The 12,902-nt window shown below is 48.5% G+C and overlaps 1 protein-coding gene across 1 annotated transcript in view; it reads left to right on the top strand.

The window, feature by feature from the left end:
• LOC144495884 (serine/threonine-protein kinase DCLK3-like) overlaps positions 1-12,902 on the top strand; it is a 77,488-nt gene that overhangs the window by 49,100 nt on the left and 15,486 nt on the right. Inside the window, exon 4 of the mRNA XM_078216613.1 lies at positions 1,855-2,022. Within this exon, the coding sequence (XP_078072739.1) occupies positions 1,855-2,022 (168 nt within the window). The remainder of the gene's footprint in view (positions 1-1,854; positions 2,023-12,902) is intronic.

Genomic DNA, 12,902 nt, shown 5'->3' with positions numbered 1-12,902 from the left:
TGATCTTCAGGTCAGCGGCAGTGCTGGGTGCATTACTGCAGCCTGTCCTGGCCAAATTGGGCGAGTGGAGAAGCAAATGGACAAAGAGAGACCGCCTCCACTTTTTAATGACATTTGCTGCTGCAGATAGAACATTTTTTAACGGTCTCAAGTCTTTCTATGAATGAATGAGTGGGCGGGTGAGTGGTTGAGTGACTGGATAAGTGAGTGGAGGGAGGGTGAATGAGTGGGTAAGTGAGTGGAGGGAGGGTGAATGAGTGGGTAAGTGAGTGGAGGGTGGGTGAATGAGTGGCTAAGTGTGTGAATGGGTGAGTGAATTATTAAGTGAGTGTGGATGGGTGGGTGAGTGGGAGAGGGTGGGTGGGTGAATGAATGGAGGGTGTGGTTAAGCGAGTGAGTGAGTAAGTGGGTAGTAGGTTGGGGGCCAGCTGGGTCAAGTTGGCGGTTAGTCGACATCAGGTCATTGGGTAATTTAGTCCAAAGGTGGGGAGGGGGTGGTGGGGGGGATAGTTGGGTTGGAATGGTCATTGGGTCATTGGGCGGCACGGTAGCACAGTGGTTAGCACTGCTGCTTCACAGCTCCAGGGACCTGGGTTTGATTCCCGGCTTGGGTCACTGTCTGTGTGGAGTTTGCACATTCTCCTTGTGTCTGTGTGGGTTTCCTCCGGGTGCTCCGGTTTCCTCTCACAGTCCAAAGATGTGCGAGTTAGGTTGATTGGCCTTGCTAAAATTGCCCCTTAGTGTCCTGGGATGCGTAGATTAGAAGGATTAGCGGGTAAAATGTGTAGGGATATGAGGGTAGGGCCTGGGTGGGATTGTGGTCGGTGCAGACTTGATGGGCCGAATGGCCTCTTTCTGTACTGTAGGGTTTCTATGATTTTTATGATTTCTATGGGTCAGATTGGGTGGGGTAGCTGGCTCAGGTGGATAGTTGGGTTGAAATGAGTAGTCTGATCAGGGGGGTAGTTGGGTTGGAATGGGTAGTCCAATTGGGGTGGGGTGGGGTAGTTTGGTTGGAATGTAATCTAATCGGGGGGGGGGGTTGTTGGGTTGGAATGGGTAGTCCAATCGGGGTGGGGGGGATAGTTGGGTTGGAATGTAGTCCAATCAGAGGGGGTAGTTGGGTTGGGCCAGGGTGGGAGTCAAGTCGGTGGTGTATTAGATTGGGGGTGTGCTCAGACTGCGATTGAGTCAATTGGTGTTTAGGGGCATCAGTTGTGGTGCTTAGTTCAGTTATAATAGTTAGTCTCTGAGTTGTAACGGAGATTAAACTGTGCAACACTTCCAGGATAAGTCCCAGGTAAGTCCCACACATCTAGCCCACTGAAATTAGAGTCATTCGCAGAGGCTCCCAGGCAGCATGAATCAGCCCATCGGAAGCGTAATCTTTCTGGGCAATTATAGTGCATGTGTGTGCATCAGGACTTCCACAAGGTCCTGATATAAATCACTGAGTTCAATCCAGATTTCTCTGGACTGGATAATTTCGACTGTTTTGATTACCTTTTGTACCTATGCATTAACATTCAGTAGAATGTTCACTTTCACCAGTTATGTGCATTTAATCATTTATTCCGATGTACACAACTTTATGCAAGGCTGCAATTTTAAGATACAGATGTCATTTTGAGGCAGTAAGTTCAATTTACCCTGTTCATATTTGATTAGATACAGTTGCCATTGCATTTAAATACTAAAGAGAAGAAGTCTGCCCCTTCACCACCTTTTTTGTGATGTCCAGTTCAGTAGATTACTGCTATAGCTCTTGACTACAGTTAGTATTTGTGTCACTGTTGAGCAGTGAGCAATGCCAGTCCATACTGACTTTAATGTTTTGTCATATTCTTTTGCTAGGCTATGGGTTAGAGGTGGATATGTGGGCCACTGGTGTAATCCTGTACATCCTGCTGTGTGGCTTTCCTCCATTCCGGAGTCTGGAACGAGACCAAGAGGAATTATTTGAAATGATCCAGCTGGGAGAATATGAATTCCTCTCTCCGTATTGGGACAGTATTTCTGATGGTGAGATTTATTTTATTTCAAGCTGTAACTAGTCAGTGTAATTATCAGAAAGGTAATGAGTTCACAGACATTGTATGTGCATCCTTTGAATTGTTGCCAGATTGCTGATAAGTGCTTTTATATTTTATTTTCTGATTATTACTTTGGAGTTTTCATTTTAGTCATCAAAATGTGTGGAACTAACATGATTATCGCTACACTTTGCTGTTTGGGAAGATGGAGTTTTATTTTCCCCTCTCTCAGCAAGATTTGGAATTCTGTTCCAGTGTATAGAGATATACAAACTTTGTGTGTTGGGGAGTGTAGAATATTTAGGGTAACATCTCGTGCATGAAATTCAATTTTATCAAGAGCCCTTTCCAAACCTTCAGATCTCGGCCTTGGCTGAGCATATTTGATTCTCAGTCACTAAGGTCATCTCGATTCTATAGATTCAAGGAAAAAGCCATTAGATTGGAAAATAGCAAATGTAACTCCTCTATTCAAAAAGGGGAGGAGACAGAAAGCCAGGGATTGCAGACCAGTTAGCTTAACATCTGTTTTGGGAAAAATGTTAAGAAGCTATCATCAAAGATGTTATAGCGGGCACTAAGAAAAAAGTCAAGATAATCAGGGAGAGTTATCAAGGTTTTGTGTGAGAAATCATATTTAACTAACTATTGGAGTTCTTTGATGAAGTTTTACAAGGATGTTGCCTGGATTGGGGGGCATGCCTTATGAGGATAGGTTGAGGGAGCTTGGTCTCTTCTCCCTGGAGAGACGAAGGATGAGAGGTGACCTGATAGAGGTTTACAAGATGTTGAGAGGTCTGGATAGGGTAGACTCTCAGAGGCTATTTCCAAGGGCTGAAATGGTTGCTACGAGAGGACACAGGTTTAAGGTGCTGGGGGGTAGGTACAGAGGAGATGTCAGGGGTAAGTTTTTCACTCAGAGGGTGGTGGGTGAGTGGAATCGGCTGACGTCGGTAGTGGTGGAGGCAAACTCGTTGGGGTCTTTTAAGAGACTTCTGGATGAGTACATGTGTATGTGTGCATAGATCCCTGAAAGTTGGGAATCAAGTAGATAAGGTTGTTAAGAAGGCATATGGTGTCTTGGCGTTTATTGGTAGGGGGATTGAATTTAGGAGTCGTAGCGTTATGTTGCAACTGTACACAACTCTGGTGCGGCCGCACTTGGAGTACTGTGTGCAGTTCTGGTCCCCACATTACAGGAAGGATGTGGAGGCTTTGGAGAGGGTGCAGAGGAGGTTTACCAGGATGTTGCCTGGTATGGAGGGGAGATCCTATGAGGAGAGGCTGAGGGATTTGGGATTGTTTTCGCTGGAAAGGCGGCGGCTAAGAGGGGATCTTATTGAAACATATAAGATGATTAGAGGTTTAGATAGGGTGGATAGTGATAGCCTTTTTCCTCTGATGGAGAAATCCAGCACGAGGGGGCATGGCTTTAAATTGAGGGGGGGTAGTTATAGAACCGATGTCAGGGGTAGGTTCTTTACCCAGAGGGTGGTGAGGGATTGGAATGCCCTGCCAGCATCAGTAGTAAATGCGCCTAGTTTGGGGGCGTTTAAGAGATCCGTAGATAGGTTCATGGACGAAAAGAAATTGGTTTAGGTTGGAGGGTCACAGTTTTTTTTTTTAACTGGTCGGTGCAACATCGTGGGCCGAAGGGCCTGTTCTGCGCTGTAATGTTCTATGTTCTATGTTCTATGTTCTACATGGGATTTAATGGGATTGAGGGCTATAGATAGGCGTAGAGGTGGGGATGTGATCGGCGCAACTTGTGGGCCGAAGGGCCTGTTTGTGCTGTGGCTTTCTATGTTCTATGTTCTATGAAGTCCAAAGTGCTGTGGATAAAGGGGAACTAGTGGATGTACGCTATTTAGATGTCCAGAAGACATTTGATAAGGTTATTGCAGAAAGGAGGGGTAATGGATAAAAGATTAGCTAGCTAACAGGCAACAGAGGAAGCGTAAAAAGATCATTGGCTGGTTAGCAAGTGGAGTGCCACAGGGATCAGTGCTGAGGCCTCAACATTTTACAAATGACTTGGATGAAGAGAGTAAAGGTCTGGTCGCTAAATTTGCTGATATCACAGATAGGTAGGAAAGTAAGGTATAAAGAGGACCTTAGGAGGCTACAAAGAGATATAGATACATAAGTGAGTGGGCAAAAATTTGGCAAATGGAGTATAATGTGGGAAAACGTGAAATTGTCCATTTGCACGGGAAGAATAAAAAAGCATATTATCTAAATGGGGAGAGATTGCAGACCTGAAGAATGCAGAGGAATCTAGGTGTCCTCTTGCATAGATTACAAAAGGTTAGTATGTAGGTACAACAAATAATTAGGAAAACTAATAGATTGTTACTGTTTATTGCAAGGGGAATTGAATACAAAAGTAGGGAGGTTATGCTTCAGTTATATACGGCATCAGTGAGACCACATTTGGAGTACTGTGTACAGTATTGGTCTCCTTATTTAAGGAAGGATGTAAATACATTAGAAACAGTTCAGAGAAGGTTTACTAGACTAATACTTGGAATGGGTGTATTGTCTTATGAGGAAAGGCTGGATATGCTAGGTTTGTATCTGCTGGAGTTTAGAAGAGAAGCAGGTGACTTAATTGAAGCATATAAGATCCTGATTGGTCTTGACAGGCTAGATGTGGAAAAGATGTTTCACTTTGTGGGAGAATGTAGAGCTAAGGGTCGCTGTTTAAAAATAAAAGTTCACCCATTTAAAATGGAGATGAGGTAAAATACATTTCTCTGAGTCTTTGGACTTCACTTCCTCAAAAGACAGTGGAATATTGAATGGAGTCTTTGAATATTTTTAAGGCAGAGGTTTAGATTTTGATTTGATTTATTATTGTCACATGTATTAGTATACAGTGAAAAGTATTGTTTCTTACATGCTATACAGACAAAGCATATCGTTCATAGAGAAGGAAAGGAGAGAGTGCAGAATGTAGTGTCACAGTCATAGCCAGGGTATAGAGAAAGATCAACTTAATACGAGGTAGGTCCATTCAAAAGTCTGATGGCAGCAGGGAAGAAACTGTTCTTGAGTCGGTTGGTACATGACCTCAGACTTTTGTATCTTTTTCCTGATGGAAGGTGGAAGAGAGAATGCCTGGGGTGCAGTGTTTCCTCAGCACTGAGCTGAAATGTTAGGTAAAGTTATATGGTTAAATATCTAGCGTGGACAATGAACCCCTGACATACATACAAACATGTCCTTAATTATGCTGGCTGCTTTTCTGAGGCAGCGGGAAGTATAGACAGAGTCAATGGAAGGGAGGCTGGTTTGCGTGATGGACTGGGCTACATTCACAACTCTTTGTAGTTTCTTGCAGTCTTGGGCAGAGCAGGAACCATGCCAAGCTGTAAGACACTAAGTCCAACGCTGGAATCTGCACATCAAAGCTGTAATACAACCAGAAAGAATGCTTTCTATGGTACATCTATAAAAGTTGCTGAGAGTCGTAGCCAAATTTCCTTAGTCTTCTGAGAAAGTGAAGGCGTTGGTGGGCTTTCTTAACGATAGTGTCGGCATGGGGGGACCAGGACAGGTTGTTGGCGATCTGGACACTAAGAACAAAAGAACAGTACAGCACAGGAAACAGGCCCTTCGGCCCTCCAAGCCTGTGCCGCTCATTGGTCCAACTAGACCATTCGTTTGTATCCCTCCATTCCCAGGCTGCTCATGTGACTATCCACGTAAGTCTTAAACGATGCCAGCGTGTCTGCCTCCACCACCCTACTTGGCAGCGCATTCCAGGCCCCCACCATTCTCTGTGTAAAAAAACGTCCCTCTGATATCTGAGTTATACCTCGGCCCTCTCACCTTGAGCCCGTGACCCCTCGTGATCGTCACCTCCGACCTGGGACACCTAAAAACCTGAAGCTCCTGACCATTTCTACTTTGTCCCCATTGATGTAGACAGGGGCATGTTCTCCACTTCGCTTTCTGAATTTGATGACTATCTCCTTCGGTAAATAGATTCATGATAAGCACGAGGTGAAGATTACAGGGATAGGCTTGGAATGTAGAGTTGAGGTTAAAATTAGATCATTCAAAAGATGTGCGGGTTAGGTTGATTGGCCATGCTAAAATTGCCCTTAGTGTCCTGGGATGCGTAGGTTAGAGGGATTAGTGGGTAAATATGTAGGGATATGGGGCTAGGGCCTGGGTGGGATTGTGGTCGGTGCAGACTCGATGGGCCGAATGGCCTCTTTCTGTACAGTAGGGTTTCTAAGATTCACTATCTTATTGAATGGCAGAGCAAATCGAGTGGCCTTCTCTTGCTCATGTTTATACGTATGTCAGGGGTTCATTGTCCACTCTAGATATTTAACCATCTAACTTTACCTAACATTTCAGCTCAGTGCTGAGGAAACACTGCACTGTCAGACATACTGTTTTATCAACAAAGTCCTATCTGTCCCCTCAGTTTTTTTATTTGTTCATAAGGATGTGAGCATTTCTGGCAAGGCCAACATTTGTTGCCAACCTTAATTGCCCTTAAAAAAAAAAGTGGTGGTGAGCCATTTTCTTTAACTGCTGCCAGTCCACGTGGCGTATATATATCCACTGTGCTGTTAGAGGGAGAGTTCCAGATTTTTGCCCCTGTGACAGTGACATGGTTCCAAGTCAGGATGTTGTGTGGCTTGGAGAGGAACTTGTAAGTGGTGGTGTTCCTTTGTCCTTTTAGGTGGTAGAGTTTGTGGGTTTGGAAGGCATTGTTGAAGGAGGCTTGACAGGTTGTTGCAGTGCATCTTGTATGTGGCACTGGCAGTTGATACTTGTGCACTGGTGACAGAAGGAGTGTTTCTGGTTGTGGTTGGGGTGCCAAGCAAGTGGGCAACTTTATCCTGAATGGCGCTGAGTTTCTTGAGTGTTGTTGGAGTTGTACTCATCCAGGGAAGTGGAGAGTATTCCATCACATTCTGAACTTGTGTCTTGTAGATGGTAGACAGGCTTTGGGGAGTTAGGAAAAACATTATTTATCACAGATTTCCCAGCCTCTGACCTGCTCTTGTAGCCACAGTGTTTATTTGGCTGAGGAAGTTAAGTTTCTGCTTACTTACCTGCAGGATATTGATGGTGGGAGATTTAGAGATGGTAGTATCATGGAACATCAAAGGAGATGGTTAGATTCTCTCTGGTTGGAAATGGTCTGTGGTGGACCTCAGTTGTGCCTTTGTCCTATATGGACCACCGTTGTGTGTGTTTGTCATACCTGGACACATCCCCTTCCAGTTTGGTTCCTCCCCTCAGCACCTAGTATAAAGGTGGCTGTCTCCTCCCCCTTGTTCAGTCCAGGTCGGTTAATTGTTGGGATCTGCTCCTGATTCTGTTGTGAATAAAAGCCTACACTTATATTGGCATATCGGTAGTCTTTCGCCTTATTGATAGTGCATCAATTTTATTCACAACAGTTACTAGTATGGAGCAGTTTCTAAAACCCGACAAGTTAGCTTTAGACCCTCAAGAGGTTGGAGCCTCTGATAAATTTGATCATTGGTTGGACTGCTTCGAAGCATTCGTCGACACCGCTACGGCCATCGACACCGACGCTGCTAAACTCCACGTGCTCCGCGCCCGGGTAAGCGAAACTGTCTATGGAATCTTCCGGGACGCTGCTACTTACGCGGACGCTATCGAACTCCTAAAAGGGCAGTTCCGAAAGAGCCCTAACGTGGTTTACGCCAGACACCTCCTAACTACCCGCAAACAGCAGCCAGGAGAATCGTGCGCCCAATTTCTGCGCGCCCTGCGAGTCCTCGCCCGAGCATGCGACTGTAAGGCTGTTTCAGCAGCTCAGAACACGGAGGATCTGATCCGCGACGCCTACGTTGCGGGCATTGAGTCTACATACATCCAGCAGCGTCTGCTGGAACAAGATGACCTAGACCTCCGGAAAACGGCCACTATGGCTGAAACGTTAGAAGCAGCCTCCCATAATCTCGGGTCTTACCTTGGATCCCGTTCCACCGACGGCTCCACTGCGACGGCTGCTCCAGCAGGGCCCAAATGTTACTTTTGTGGCCTCCCTAAGCACCCTCGGCGTCACTGCCCGGCAAAGGACGCGATTTGCTCCGGATGCGGTAAGCTAGGCCACTTTGTCAAAGTCTGCAGAGCAAAGCCGCTTCTGAAGACTCGTGGAGCCATGTGTGCTCCGAGGGCGCGGCCATCTTTGATGCAGGCGGCGGCTGCGCGCGAATCGCCATCTTGGATGCGGTCACCGGAAGTGCGGGAATCGCCATCTTTGATGCGGTCACCGGAAGTGCGGGAGTCGCCATCTTTGAGACTGGCATCAAGGCAAGCTGAGCAGGAAGCTTCATCCGTGACGTCATCAGACGGCGACGAAGATGGATTCTTCTTTAATTCAACAGTGGCATCGATTTGCCTGGACCAGTCGCAGCCACATCAACTCTCCAAGTCCATAATGGAGATCAAGGTAAATGGTTATGCAGAAAACTGCCTGTTTGACTGTGGGAGCACGGAAAGTTTTATACACCCTCGCACAGTGCGTCAATATGCCCTTCCCGTGCGACCCTGGAGCCAGACCATCTCCATGGCCTCGAATTCTCACTCAGTGGAGGTCCTCGGGTGCTGCTTGGTGACGCTGACGGTACAGGGCACAGTCTACGAGCGTTTTCGGCTCCTCGTGCTGCCGCGACTCTGCGCAGCTGTACTGCTGGGGTTAGATTTCCTCAGCCATCATAGAAGCGTCATCCTGCAGTACGATGGCCCTTATCCCCCGCTCTCCGTCTGCAAGGCGCCGTCACGGCAGCGCCCCTCGCGCACCACCTGCAGTCTCTCGACCCTCAAGATCACCCCCCCCCCGTTATTTGATAACCTCACCCCGGATTGTAGGCCTATAGCCACCAAGAGTAGGCGCTATAGTGCGGATGACCGGGCCTTCATTCGGTCCGAGGTACAACGTTTGCTCCAGGAAGGGATTATCCAGGCCAGCACCAGCCCCTGGAGGGCGCAAGTGGTCGTAGTTAAATCGGGGGAGAAACACCGCATGGTGATTGACTACAGCCAGACCATAAACAGGTATACCCAACTAGATGCATATCCTCTTCCCCGTATCGCGGACATAGTCAACCACATCGCGCACTATAGGGTTTTTTCAACGATCGATTTGAAATCGGCTTACCACCAGCTCCCTATCCGCTCGGAGGATCGCCCATACACTGCCTTTGAGGCGGATGGCCGCCTCTACCAGTTCCTCCGAGTCCCCTTTGGTGTCACCAATGGGGTCTCAGTCTTCCAACGGGCCATGGATCAAATGGTGGACCAGCACGGACTACGGGCCACTTTCCCGTATCTGGATAACGTCACCATCTGCGGCCATGACCTGCAGGACCATGATGCCAACCTACAAAAATTCCTTCGTACGGCCACTCTCCTGAACCTCACATACAATGAGGCGAAGTGTGTTTTCCGGACACGCCGCCTCGCCATCCTTGGGTACGTGATAGAAAATGGTGTCCTTGGCCCCGACCCAGCCCGTATGCGTCCCCTTATGCAGCTTCCCCTCCCTACTACCCTCAAAGCACTGAGGAGATGCCTGGGCTTCTTCTCCTATTATGCCCAGTGGGTTCCCCGTTACGCAGATAAAGCCCGTCCGCTCCTAAAATCGACCTCTTTTCCCCTGGCGGAGGAGGCCTGTCGGGCCTTCGATGACATCAAAGCGGACATCGCGAAGGCCGCGATGCACGCTGTGGACGAATCCATCCCATTCCAAGTGGAAAGTGATGCGTCTGACTTTGCCCTAGCTGCCACCCTTAACCAGAGGGGCCGTCCGGTGGCCTTCTTTTCCCGGACCTTACAAGGCCCTGAGATTCGACACTCCTCGGTTGAGAAGGAGGCCCAGGCCATCGTGGAAGCCGTCCGGCACTGGCGCCATTATCTCGCGGGCCAACGATTCACCTTAATTACGGACCAGCGGTCAGTTGCCTTCCTGTTTAACACCAGGCAAAAGGGCAAGATTAAGAATGACAAGATCTTGCGGTGGAGGATTGAGCTCTCCACCTACAGATATGACATCATGTACCGGCCCGGGAAGCTCAATGAGCCCCCAGATGCCCTGTCCCGTGGATCATGTGCCAGTGCCCAACTAGACCAGCTACAGTCCCTCCATAACGACCTCTGTCACCCGGGTGTCACCAGATTTTTCCATTTTGTCAAGTCCCGTAACCTGCCCTTCTCCCTTGAGGAAGTCCGGACGATTACCAGGCAATGCAGGGTCTGCGCTGAGTGCAAACCGCAGTTCTACCGGCCAGGTAGGGCGCACCTTGTAAAGGCCACTCGCGCGTTCGAGCGCCTTAGCGTTGATTTTAAAGGCCCCCTCCCCTCCTCTAACCGCAATGTTTATTTCCTGAATATCATTGACGAATACTCACGTTTCCCTTTTGCCTTCCCCTGCTCGGACATGACCACGGCTACAGTGATTCGGACCCTGAACAAGCTCTTCACCCTGTTCGGCTTCCCAGCCTATATTCATAGCGACCGTGGGTCCTCTTTCATGAGTGATGAGCTGAGGCAGTACCTGCTCGCCAAAGGCGTTGCCTCCAGCCGTACCACTAGCTATAACCCCAGGGGCAATGGTCAAGTAGAGCGGGAGAACGCAACCGTCTGGAAGGCCGTTCTATTAGCGTTACGGTCTAGGGGCCTTCCAGTCAGCCGTTGGCAAGACGTCCTTCCGGACGCATTACATTCCATTAGGTCACTCTTGTGCACAGCGACCAATACGACCCCTCACGAGCGGATGTTTTCATTTCCCAGGAAGTCCTCCTCGGGTACTTCGCTCCCGGATTGGCTGATGTCCCCGGGACCCGTCCTGCTTCGGAAGCATGTCCGGACCCATAAGGCAGATCCCTTGGTCGAGAAGGTCCAACTGCTCCATGCTAATCCCCAATATGCTTATGTAGCGTACCCTGATGGGCGGGAGGACACGGTTTCTGTCCGTGACTTGGCACCCGCGGGTGCCCCGGAGGTCACCACGTCCTTCCGCCCCACGGTCCCTGGTGTCGTCCATTCGGAGACTGCTACGCCTCTTCCTCCCTCAGTCCCTGTCCCCAATGTAGTGTGCCCAGAGCCTGTTGCAGCCCCCCACCCCCCAGCTCCGGTTCCCACCGTTCCCCACACGCCACCAGGGCCACAGCCCATTCCTCTCGCCCCTATGTACAGCTCGCTTGAGTCGCCGGAGCCGTCGCCACGCAGTACCCGACGACTGGACGGGACGACGGATCGGTCCGCTTCACACCACCCAGCGCCTTCTCTCGACGCTCACTGTACGGAGCCTGGGCCGACATCGCTCCCTGCTCGGACGACTCTGCGACCTGCACTACGACGATCGCGACGACGGATCAAGCCACCGGTTCGTCTGGACTTGTGATATTGTTTCCGCTTCACCCCCGTGTTGTTTTTTTAAAAGGAAGGGGTGAATGTGGTGGACCTCAGTTGTGCCTTTGTCCTATATGGACCACCGTTGTGTGTGTTTGTCATACCTGGACACATCCCCTTCCAGTTTGGTTCCTCCCCTCAGCACCTAGTATAAAGGTGGCTGTCTCCTCCCCCTTGTTCAGTCCAGGTCGGTTAATTGTTGGGATCTGCTCCTGATTCTGTTGTGAATAAAAGCCTACACTTATATTGGCATATCGGTAGTCTTTCGCCTTATTGATAGTGCATCATGGTCATTGCCTGGCACTTGTGTGGCACAGAAGTTGCATACCACTTATCAGCCCAAGCTTGAATGTTGTCCAGACCTTGCTGCACATGGGCGTAAGCTGCTTTGGTGTTGAGACATTACAAATGGTACTCAAATGGTGCAATAAATCAGCTAACATCTCATTTCTCACCTTATTCTGGAGGGAAGGACATTGATGAACCATCTGAAGATGATTGAATATTACCCTGAGAAACTCCTGCACTGTTGTCCTGGAACTGAGATGATTGACCTTCAACAATCACAACCATCTTCTTTTGTGTTCAGTGTAGTTCCATCCAGTGGAGCATTTTCCCTTGATTCCCATTGACTTCAGCTTTTCTAGGGCTCCTTGGTCAAAGCTACTATGATGTCAAGGACAGTCACTTTCACTGCAATTCTGGAATTCAACTCTTGTCCATGTTTAGACCAAAGCTGTACACAGGTCTAGAACTGAGTGACCCTAGAGGAACCCAAGCTGAGCATCCATGGGCAGGTTAATGCCGAATAAGTGCCCCTTAGATAACACTGTTAACAACACCTTTCAACACGTGTGCTTTTCATATTGCCAGGTAGATGCCAATGTTGTAGCTGTATTGGGACTGCTTTGGTAGGGGTATGGTTAGTTCTGGAGCACAGTTCACCAGTACAGTTGGATGTTGTCAGTGCCCATAGCCTTTGCTGTATCCAGTGCTATCATACCTTTCTTGATATCACATGGAGTGCTGTACTGTTCTTTGTTCTTCTTTGTTCTTTCATATACTCATCCATCCACACAGACACCACTCACCAGACATTTATCCACTCAGACATACACCCACCGCTAGACACTGCCCACACAGACATCTATCCACTCAAACACCCAGACACCCGCCTGTGCAATGGCACCACTAGAGCTCAGCAGCCAGCTTCGCCAGCAAGATTAGGCTCTGCCCTGTCCGCTACTGGCGAGAATCACATCCGGCACTTTTTTTTTAACCAAGTGCCATAAGATTGCTTTTTTTAACTCGTCTGAAACTCCTGTTTTCTCACTCGTTCAGCACTTAAAATCCTTTCATAAAATTCTGCCCTTTGTTTCTCCAGCTGGGATCAGAAGTCCTGGCTGACAATGGCGCAAGAAAACTAACCAGGCAATGATCTCTGCAGTAAGAGGTATA

Source organism: Mustelus asterias, chromosome 7, assembly GCF_964213995.1.
Source record: "Mustelus asterias chromosome 7, sMusAst1.hap1.1, whole genome shotgun sequence".
Taxonomy (NCBI): Eukaryota; Metazoa; Chordata; class Chondrichthyes; order Carcharhiniformes; family Triakidae; genus Mustelus; species Mustelus asterias.
The sequence above is the reverse complement of the archived record's forward strand: the minus strand, read 5'-3'. Positions and strand labels throughout refer to the sequence as shown.